General features: G+C 39.9%; 2 protein-coding genes across 3 annotated transcripts; one reads left to right on the forward strand and one right to left on the reverse strand.

Annotated features, from left to right (window-relative positions):
• Positions 1 to 701: 701 nt before the first annotated feature.
• Positions 702 to 1,825, reverse strand: tmem126a (transmembrane protein 126A). Its single transcript, XM_003455180.5, has one exon. It carries the CDS (start codon positions 1,649 to 1,651, stop codon positions 1,034 to 1,036), a length of 618 nt encoding a protein of 205 aa, XP_003455228.1. The 5' UTR covers positions 1,652 to 1,825; the 3' UTR covers positions 702 to 1,033.
• Positions 1,826 to 2,365: 540 nt separating this feature from the next.
• Positions 2,366 to 10,417, forward strand: clk4a (CDC-like kinase 4a). Of its 2 annotated transcripts, XM_003455179.5 has the most exons (13): positions 2,366 to 2,522; positions 3,735 to 3,895; positions 6,523 to 6,760; positions 7,427 to 7,523; positions 7,829 to 7,895; positions 8,027 to 8,143; positions 8,242 to 8,408; positions 8,517 to 8,611; positions 8,704 to 8,833; positions 8,919 to 9,001; positions 9,090 to 9,169; positions 9,308 to 9,398; positions 9,636 to 10,417. In XM_003455179.5, exons 1-13 carry the CDS (start codon positions 2,376 to 2,378, stop codon positions 9,843 to 9,845), a joined length of 1,683 nt encoding a protein of 560 aa, XP_003455227.2. In that variant the 5' UTR covers positions 2,366 to 2,375; the 3' UTR covers positions 9,846 to 10,417. The 2 variants fall into 2 exon arrangements, with proteins under 2 accessions (XP_003455227.2, XP_019222623.1); XM_019367078.2 differs by lacking the exons at positions 2,366 to 2,522; positions 3,735 to 3,895; positions 7,427 to 7,523 and having other exon boundaries at positions 6,621 to 6,760.
• Positions 10,418 to 10,782: the final 365 nt, after the last annotated feature.

Raw genomic sequence — 10,782 nt, forward strand, 5'->3', positions numbered from 1 at the left:
CCCTCCACCACGGTGTTTGACAGCTGGTATGAATGTTAATGCTGATATACTTTGTTTGGTTTCTGCCAAACATCTCCGCTTTGATCTCATCTGGTCAAATGACATAATCTCAGAAGTCTTGTGGTTTGTTCAGAGGCAACTTTGCAAACAAGCTGTACATGTTCATGCTGTTTTTAATTGTGCTGAGCATTGGACAGTCTGACCTTTGAATTAGTTTGCTGAGACATCCACTCCTGGGGAGATTGTGGCTTTGAATGCTACAGACCAGCAAATTTCTGCTTTTATAGGGTTAATTAATTCCTATAGAAGCAGGAAGTAGGTCGATTTTTTTTTTTTAAATAGGACTCTATGAAGAACTTCTACACATCGCTGTATATGGATATCAGAAGTTTTTACTACCTAATAAGTCTGAATTGACATTGGCTTTAAAAATCCAACATCAGAGTCTATTTATTGCTTTAAAATGTATTGTGCAATTTATTTAGCTTTTTTAGGGTGAAAAAGAAAACGCACACTGATGATGCAGAATTCTCAAAAACTCATGTATCAAATATAACAAACTTAAATCTTTTCTGTAAATTCTTCCACAAGCATATTTGGTGATTAAATGCAAACAATTATGATTAGATGCAGCTCATATGAACCTGCATTTCAACTACTGTTTTGTGTAGAAAAAGTTATACTGACAGGCAAAATCTTTATTTTGTCTGCATGATTTAAATGTAGAATCATTAGAACATTTCAGAGCCGTACAAAGCTCAATGTTTTCAAGTGTAATAAAATAAAGACATGTAGAAAATCTGCACAAGTAATTAAATAGCTACTCAATTAATTGGTTCAGCTCTAATTTTAAAGAAGATATAGTGGGTAGTGCAAACATAACAATTTATATATTCAGGGCGAACCAGAAAAGATTTCAGAACAGATACGTCAAATACATTTATTTCCACCATGACAATCTCAGGCATTGGGATATACCATGTGAAACAGCGATCAAGATCAAATGAATGTGTTTATTTATAGTTCAGTGCATTTAGTCTTTGAGTTCTTCTCCACCTGGGCCAAATGTTATCCTGGCCAGTTTGGTATATGTTTCATAGTGCCTGGATCCCAGGTAGGTGCCGAAGAAAGCTTGGAGGACTAAAACTGCCCTCATCCTCCTCAAGACCGGTCTGGAGATCTCCACACAGTAGCGGATCATATTGCCCTTCTCTGGCATTGGAGCTGTGCTGTACCTGGAAGCAAGGCCAATATTCATAGGTAAGGCCAGGAGGATGGGGTACACCCCACCACCGATCACACCAACAAGTGCACCTCGTATTATTGAGCACATGGGACAGTTGAGGTCACCGGACAGGAGCGGGTTGGACACGGTTGCGCTGTACAGGGCGCATGTTGTCAGGAAGGGCAGCACGGCCATGGGCAGGCTGGAGGTGATGGGCGCCTGTCTGACGTTCAGAGCTCTGCGATACAAGCTGTTGGATATCAGTCCCGCAAGTCCGGCGTTTCCCCCCAGATACAAGGGTCCGTAGCTGAAGACTTTCTGATCAATGTCAGGCAATCTCTCGAAATTCTGCAGCAGCATTTCAGCAATCACCGCTTTTGTCAGCCCATTTCCAGAGGTGATCTTCTTCTGAGGATTTTCCGACATGTTCACAGCGTGTTGGAATCAAGCCGGTTTGCAGCTAGAAAGCCTTTGGATAATTCAGATATTCACTGTAAGCAAGGTGCTTTCAGGAAACAAGACAGGGCGCAGACATGTCTTACCCACAATTCAAAGCGCCGATATGAGTATTTGTGCCCTGAACGCAACCTGCCAGGCGGGGTTGAGCCTAGCTAGGCTAGCTTGGATTTCAACATAATATAAAAGATAACGTTCAGTGTATTCACTTGGATGTTTTTGTCCCAGAACCCTTTCAAAATATTCCTGTCATATGGAGAAAGTATCATTTCCACTCAGATTGCGGAGAGGAGTGAAGAGGATCTATTTATTATATTTGAAAAAGCACAAAAACAATAATAAAACGGAGTGGTAACAACCAAGTTCAGCATAAAAACAGGAATGACAAAAGTATATATGGGTATAAAACATTTGAAAGATGCTGTGTTTGTTCCTACTGCAAAATCAAAATAAAATTATTTCCTAGTAAGTAAGGCAAGATACTAAAAACACCCTGAAATAGCTGTTTATTATTTAACATTGGATTCTTTAAGTAATACAATTATTATGATCATAAAAAATGTTTTTCTTTTTCTTTTTTGCGCCATAGTTCAGGAAAACTAATTCGTTGTGGGCTGTCTGAAAGACTCAGCGTAGAACAACAAGTCCCAGAAGGCATTGCGATAGGCGTTGTTATTGTGCATTGCGTCATGGAATGTGTTTTAGAAAGTTCCATCGGATTCTACGGAAGGTCGCCATTTTTGAAGACGGCTGGACGGTCCGTTTTTCCGCTTTCTTTGTCCGTATTTTTCCACACAGCCGCAAAAGTATCGGCTTTATAACTTGTAACTGTGAAATAAAGGTAAGACGAATTCTCCTGTCTCTGAAAATTACTATTTGGTCCGGTTTTTTTCAGTCATTGAGTATTTTTTACTGCTGGCGTTTGCTCTTGAGCTTCTACAAGAGTCGACGCCTTGCTAACATGGTAGTTGCGTGTCTGATTATTAACTGCCATCTCCTCGGAAATGTTTTAACTGGCTGAACCGAATATGATGCGCTGCTTTCTACAATGTTACTCACTCTTAAGTACGATCAGATAGTAATGTAATGTTTATTTCAATGAAATTAGCCTGCTAAAGTACCATTCGCGGTAGTTGAAGTACTCGACGTGTGCAATACAAGCTAACTGCAGCTAAGCTGCTTTATCCCTACACTGCTAAGCAGTTTTACACAAGCAATAAACAAAAGTTTCTGATTGTGTTTGATTGAAAGTTCTTACAGTCTGTGCAAATACAAGCGAGAAACGCAGGTGGTAGATGGACAACGTGGAGCCTTTAAAGGCCCTTTGCGGTTACCGGGTCATTGTGAAAACGTCGACCATACGTCCACGTTCGGCCTCAGAACTTGTTTGTTGGGGCTTTGCAGTTGTATTAATGCGTCTTTACCCAGCAAACATCACATATTATGAAATATTTGATATTTTTGATAAATCCCCTTAAACTAGGCGAAATTTAGTTTTCTTATTGTCCATTTACCTGTTTTGTCTTTTACCCCGAACAGCTTACGTAAAATGTGACTATAATAGTTAATAAAGGCTCGGGTCCTATGTTCAGGTTGCTAATGTGGCTGTTGTTGTAGGGTGTTGATTTACGGTTACATGAACAGAACAAAAAAAGTTTAAATCAGTGCTCACTATAAGCTGAATTCAGAACATATTCACATAATTTTCTAGAAATTAAATTCCTATTAAGGTTCTTCAGTGTTAAATCTATGTTAATGATTTCAGCGTTATTTGCTTAGTCATTAGTACTTACATTTCAGCTACAATTTCTTCATTCACGTGTAATGCAGGATATTGGATGTCTGCCAGCAGGATAAAGGCTCTTTCTAGGAAGCTGTTTATCCTGTAGCTGAGGTCATGTGACCATGGACCAATAGGATACAGTGCACTAGATGATAAATAACCAGATTTAACACTTTCTGAAGTTTGAGTAGAATTCCGTTCTACCCAATTGACGTGTTTTGTTTGTTTGTTTTCTTTTTTTAAATTATCTTTACCCATCATGTCTTCCAGATGCGCCACTCAAAGCGAATGCGCTCCCCTGGCATCTGGCTCGATGAGTACAGCTGGGAAGAGAGGATGGAGTGTCGTAAGCGAAAGAGGCGAGATTCACACAGCAGTGAAAGAGAAAACAAATCTCGAAGAACTCACCGACACCACAAGACCTACGAGGGGTAAATATCTGTCAGCATTTATAGGATACCAATTCAAATTCTATAACATGTCTTGGAGGTCCAATAGTGTTATATTTTTCATTTACTAGTATCCCACATATTTCAAACAATCGTTAAACACAGTGAAACTGATACTGTTATACTACGTAACTGCATTTAAATTGGTTTGCCTGTCAGGTGTGTCAAACATTAGCAACGACACGTGTAGCTAATCTTTGGTATGATGGGTGTCTGACCCAACTAAACCTAACATGAGTAAAACCTGTAATACATTACTTCACTTGTGAACAAAGTTCATGTTGGAAAGATTTTCATGGGGACTTGTAAAGACAAAATGATCCCCTGCTACTGCACAAGGTCATCAGACTGGATGTTATTGTTTTGAGAGACCTCTAGTGGCAGAAGTTATGTTTTGTGGAAAGACTGTTTGTATAATCTAGCATTGCATAATGATTGCAACAGTTGATAGTAAACTTTTAATTGAGTGGTCTTTAAAAAAAAAAAAAAAAAATAGAACATAGAACCAAATATACAGCTCCTGAACCGGGAAGCTCGATCAGCACGAATGCTAAAAATACCTGTACATATCTTGACACAAAAAAGCGTAGTTGTTACACAGTGTTACACTGGGGGAAAACTGTTAACTGTGAAGATAAGCTGTAATTAAAAATAAAAATGAATCTACCTTCAACCAGTACTTGATGAGTCAATTTGTGCTGCTGTGAAGTTATGAGAAGCACAAAAACACGATATGGGACAAGTAACCAATACCGGCCTACTCAATGTGGCTGATGCAGTATATTTACAAACCATTAAAGGTTTTTCCTGCATTTAAAAATAAAAGGATGTCCATCAGAGATTTTCTCCTTCCACCAACATGATATATAAATTCACTCTTTAATCAAATGGCTCTAAATAACAGGACTGCTTGACAGTATGTGGACAAATAGTGCTTATGTGTAGTAACCCCTAAAGGCCCATTTTGAATGAGGATAAATTGGTATTAATCTATAGCGGTTTATTTTTTCATAACTGACAAATTTATGTAAATATATTTTTGTAACACTGCAAGTCTTCACTGTCTCTGTAACTGCTGGTAGACAGGAGTAGGTGCTGAGCTGGATGCTTACTGAATGTATTGTACACAGGATATTTTTTACATTATACGTTAATCAAACTTGAGCCAATTTGAATGAAGGCCTGCAATGGTGTGTGATTCAATCTAGAGCTGGAAGTAATGGTTTGGCATATTGCGTTAGAAGCCCTGTAAACTCTTGTTTTGATGAGCAGGGGAATTGGTGTTGACTGTGGGTGGAGTACTTGAAGGTGACTTGTTACAGTTTATTTACTTTGCTCTGCTTGTTCAGCTTGTTGGAACACCCTGGGTCTTTTGTCTTGTACAGGCATACTCCATAATACAAATGGATAATGAGCACTTAAACTCAGTGTTCATTTACTTAATGTGTTCACCAAGGTCATGTTCACCAAGGTCATGTTTACAGCGTTTCAACCTTCATGGCAATGCTTGTCACAGGCCACATCTTTCCATAAACAGGCAAAATCAGTGATTTGATACTTATGCTACATTGCACATCCCTCCCCGCTGCTGGTGCCATGAACTTCGTTTTTTCTTTTTTCTTTTTTTTTAAATGATTCATGTGTCATAGACAACCATGTGTAACACTCTAAATGTGGATGTTAAACTGTCAGTATTCTGTTTGTTTTTTGGGTTTTTTTTTTTCAATAACACAAAACTCAAAGTGGGTTGGAGACTTTTGTTTTGCTATTCCCAGCTTTTTGTGAGTATGCATGATGATTCATAAGGTTACATTAGATGTTTTCCAGATCTACTCTAATTTTAATTCTGTAGAGAGGCAGACTTCATTTGGAAGACACTTGACACCACCAGGGTGCTAAGGCTCGAAGGGTTTCTTGGTCTTTTTTAGATGCTTAGGTGCTAAAATCACATGCTGGGTGGGAGTTTGCTCCAAGTTAGTGGAAACTTTCAGCCTTATTGAGGAAATGGCAAGTAAGGTATGTGTATATGCAAGTAAACAATTATGCAAGGAATAAATGGAGTTTTCTAACACTAGATTTTCTATTGGCTCAAATGGTACCATGAAGGTGTTGACTACCAGCTTCCAAGATGCACAGGTGTGGAATCGCAGATTATATTTCGCACCATCAACTATCAATGTCTTGCACTTGAACTCTGCCAATGTGGCTCTCTGTCAAGGTGAATGCCTTATTAAGAGGACGTGCTTTGGGCTGCCAATGAAAAGCTGTATAAATGTTAAAAATTGCCCAGAAGTGTGGTGTTACATGTTGCTTTGCCAACTTGCGATTGGGGTATTTCTGATGAATCTATGAATAAATTTGCTTTCTTTAGTTGAACCCCTTATTGAACAGGATGCGAGGTGTTTGGTGGCTGTAAACCAGTAGGTTGCTAATTCCAAATGTTACATAAAAGGCTCCTGGATAGGGTGTCAGGCAATAAGCGTATCATTAGCACTCTCACATCCAGTCTTCAGTTTAGAGCTTGATCACAAACAAGGAACTGGACTGTTCTTACCTGAGCCCTTATGCGTGTTTTTCATCTGTTTGTGTTCTCGTTTGTTTGACTGCAGGCACTACCTAGAGACCCGTAATCTGAACCAGAGACTGGACTCTCGAGAAAGGGACCATAGCTGGGACATGGCCTGTGACGAGGACAGCCATGAAAGCAACTGCAAGGAGAGAGACCGCGATTGGCACCACTACAGCAAGTCCTCTGCACGTAGCGGTCGCAGCAGGCGAAGCAGCCGTAGCCGTAGGCACCATGATAGAAGGCGCCAGCGGAGCCACTCTCGCCACATGTCCTCTTCGGTACGGGAACCTCCTTCTCCCCTCTACCCCCGCCCCTTCCTATCTATACCACCAAGATGAAAGGATCATTACCACTGGTGTTTAGCCAATGCTTAACACCCATTTCTTTGTCTTTCTGTATCTGTGCGTGTGTCCTACTCCTTACTATTAAGCATGATTTCCAGTAATGAAACGTATGGGGCTTGGGGGGGGGGGCCTCGGGAAGTAATGGATTGTGAGTGTAGTTTTGCAAGAGAAAAGTGGACTCATTATTTGTTGCTGTGATCATAGTGGGCAGTCATTTGACGTGATGGTAAATGGTAAAGCTGTATCCGAAGAGTTAAAAAGAGCTACATGTAGAAAGACTGTAATCAAGTTTAGTTTTTTTTCTGTACTACTTTGAGAAAGTCTCTCATCTGTAAATCTTGTTGCCATGTTTTTCTTCTGTAACACACACTATGTGGTGGCTGCCGCCCAATTTCTCTGACGGGGCTGAATTTGAATTTGGCTGCTCCGTCCTTCCGTCCATTCGCCTGATGGTGTTACTGAACGGGCTGAATCTATCCACCCCTACAACTCCCCCCCTTGGTCCGGTTGAATGAATGGCGATGTCGCATTGTGGTGGCCTGGTGCTGGCTGGCTGATGGGTTATTGGTGTGATGGCGGATTGCGGCGGTTCCGGTGCAGAGGAGGAGCCATCACCGCAGGAAAAGATCCAGGAGTTTTGAGGATGATGACGAGGGTCACCTCATCTATCACAGTGGAGACATGCTAAGAGCGAGATGTATAGAATTATATACCTTTTCTTTCTACTGTTGTTCACACTTTGTCTCTTTCACTCTCTTGTTGTCTGGTTTTTATTTCCAAACATTAATTTAGAGGCTGAAATATTTGGTCCAGTAGACTTACATTTTTGGTTTAGACATTGATTGTCAGTGTTACATTTACTGAGTTTTATGCCAGTCTTAAGAAGACTTTTACTGTAGTGTAGCTAAACAGAGCAATGTAACATCAGGCAGTGAACCAGGAAACGGTCAGTTTTCTACTGTCATTGCTAGGTGTCTAACTTTTACTCTTTATTTTCTGTAGATGAGATTGTGTGTACTCTAGGAGAGGGAGCCTTTGGGAGAGTCGCAGAGTGCATTGATCATTCAAAGTAAGTACTATCAGGAAAGTCTAAGGAGCTTGGAAAGAAAAGGAAAAATGTTCCTGTTAATGTAATGTGTTCATTTACTGCTGTATACTTGTAGGTTTAAATATAAAGTCCTGTATTTCCTTTTGTTTCAGTGATGGGGCTCGAGTGGCTCTGAAGATCATTAAAAATATAGACCGCTACCGAGAGGCAGCTCTGTCTGAGGTAGAGGTCCTTAAACAGCTGAATTCTCTCGACAATGATAGGCGATAGTAAGTTATTATCACACAGCAATGACAACATACTTAGATTTATATAGCTCTACATGCTGTGTATATTAACATCCTCTCTTCCTTCCTTTCCCATTAAGCGCTTGTGTTCATATGCTGGACTGGTTTGACTTTAATGGTCACATTTGTATTGCTTTTGAGCTGCTTGGGCTCAGCACATACGATTTCCTCAAGGAAAACAACTTCCAGCCTTTCCCCATTGACCACATAAGACACATGGCCTACCAGATTATTCGAGCTGTGCGATGTAAGTAATGAATACTTGCTCTGTTTGTGTGCAGAAAGCTCAGTATGATAACATAAAAGATAAGGGTTAAAATTGTTTTGTTTTTTAAAATGTGATCTTGTCTTTCAGTTCTGCATAAGAACAAGCTGACGCACACAGACTTGAAGCCTGAGAATATTCTCTTCATAGAGTCAGAATATGATATGGAGTACAATCGTGAAATGGTAAGGTTTCGTTGATATCAAATACTGGTAAAAGGTGAAATATTATATGTGGGAGCAGCTGTGTGAGCTTTATGGTTGTATTTTGTTCTCAGAAAAGAGATGAACGAACGTTGAGGAATCCAGATGTGAAAATTGTTGACTTTGGTAACGCCACATATGACCACGAGCATCATACCTCTGTGGTGTCAACACGTCACTACCGTGCTCCTGAAGTCATTTTAGGTAAGTAGCTGTTTTTAAGCACCATGCTGAAGCTTGAGACAACCCCTGGGGTGGTGACTAAATGATTTTACATGGTGTCCTTCAGATCTAGGGTGGGATCATTCCTGCGATGTCTGGAGTGTAGGCTGCATACTCATTGAGTACTATCTGGGAAGTACTCTTTTTCAGGTAGGTAACAGTACAGAGCAGGTGCACAATGCTCCTGCCATTTGGCATGACATTGAACTAATTCAGGTCACATTGTTCCCTCATTCAGACACATGACAGCAAAGAGCATCTTGCTATGATGGAGCGAGTCCTGGGCCCCATCCCTACAAACCTCCTGGAGAAAACAAAGTAAGAGTTGTTTGAAAAAGCTGCTTGTTAAAATTATTTACTTAGAACTAGAACTTATATAAATTGTGATTATGTATGTTTATATAAAGAACTGACAATGTCGAATGAATTGACTTTAAAAACAAAAATGTTCTGCAGAAAACGGCGATATGTTCACCGGAACAAGCTGGATTGGGATGTACATAGCTCTGCTGGGAGATATGTCAAGAAACACTGCAAACCCCTCAAGGTAAGAATAACTGTGATGGAGAGACTGAAAGTGAGAGGTGGAGACGTGTTTTTTATCGAAAAATATTAAAATCAACATTCTCAGGTCTGTCAAATTATCCCGATTGTGTTCTTTAATTTGTAAAATATTGGTTGTTCTAAAGCAATAAGCAATGACTTTAGTAACAAACCCATAGAAACTGATTAACAGTTGTCATTCTTTTTTTCTCTTTTTTTTGTTTTTTTGTTATGTCATCAGCATTACATGATGTCAAAGCGCGAAGACCACCAGCAGCTTTTTGACCTGATAGAGAAGATGATGGAGTATGACCCAGCTAAGCGCCTCAGTCTCGAGCAAGCCCTCCGACACCCGTTCTTCGCATTCTACCACAAGAGCAGGGGCAGCAGCAGCAGAAGCAGCCGCAGTAGCAGTAATAATAGCAACAGCAGCAAAAAAGACAGCTCCTGAACCTGTAGACCTCTGGCATGTACTCTCATTTAGAGCCTGGCTGTCTCAGGCCAGTCTCTACTTCCTGCCTCTCTGGGAGAGGTGTAGATAAGCTGACTGTATCAGTCCACTGCCCTGCTACGATGTGTCCTGCCCTGAAAACTGTTTTGTCTCATTTGTTAACCAATCATGTTTACATAGTTGGCATTTTTGATGTAATGAACCCACCATAGTTGATATCTATTTATTTGCTGGTAATTTAAATTGTATTTTCTGAACATATCCTGGAAGAACTATTTTTCTTCTTTTCTTTTTTTTTTTTTTTGAAGTCCAGATTTTTCAGTGCTCTCTCTTTGCAATGGGATATAGGTCATTGATGAATGAACAGATTGAGAATCTCTTAATCATTCAGTGTCTTGAGTAATTTCTTAAGGGTTAATGTTTAAAAAAATAAAATAAAACACACAAACGATTGGGGCAGAAATTCCTTGTACATAGTACTAAGCTTGTTTTTTAGTTTTTGTTTTTTCCCACTGAATGGTTATGTAAATTTTTGTGAAATACGTTTTCAATAAACAACAGATCACAAACTATTGAGTTTAAATGGTTTTTGTACATGGGTTGCTGTAGTTGCATTTGTCCTCATGATGGCGCCAAACAGCTAAAATACTGCAAAAACTAAACCGTCTGAAGCCAATATTACTAGAGCCCGTTGTGGCAGCTTGAGCTGAACCAGAGCCTCGTGTCCATCTTAGCGCGATGTCCTACTAAGGGGGGAATATTAAGTGATTGTTCTAAGATTTCAGCCTGTCTGTGTGACCTAACCCTGATCATTGTCTTACTGTCAGACTCTGTGGATCAACTTACATCTCAAACTAGTTAAAAAGCTTTTTTTAAAAGCAATGATTTTGTCCTCTAAGATTAAAGGACAGTAACTGGTTCAGCACTAAAGACTGCG

The sequence above is a fragment of the Oreochromis niloticus genome, linkage group LG2 (assembly GCF_001858045.2).
Source record: "Oreochromis niloticus isolate F11D_XX linkage group LG2, O_niloticus_UMD_NMBU, whole genome shotgun sequence".
NCBI lineage: Eukaryota > Metazoa > Chordata > Actinopteri > Cichliformes > Cichlidae > Oreochromis > Oreochromis niloticus.

What these genes read in the sequence shown, in the direction of transcription:
- tmem126a (XM_003455180.5), bottom strand. Translation starts at nt 1,651, where the DNA reads ATGTCGGAAAATCCTCAGAAGAAGATCACCTCTGGAAATGGGCTGACA.
- clk4a (XM_003455179.5), top strand. Translation starts at nt 2,376, where the DNA reads ATGTGTTTTAGAAAGTTCCATCGGATTCTACGGAAGGTCGCCATTTTT. An exon ending in CTTGTAACTGTGAAATAAAG is followed by an intron (nt 2,523 to 3,734) that starts GTAAGACGAATT and finishes CATGTCTTCCAG; the next exon opens with ATGCGCCACTCAAAGCGAAT. An exon ending in CTCGCCACATGTCCTCTTCG is followed by an intron (nt 6,761 to 7,426) that starts GTACGGGAACCT and finishes GTTCCGGTGCAG; the next exon opens with AGGAGGAGCCATCACCGCAG.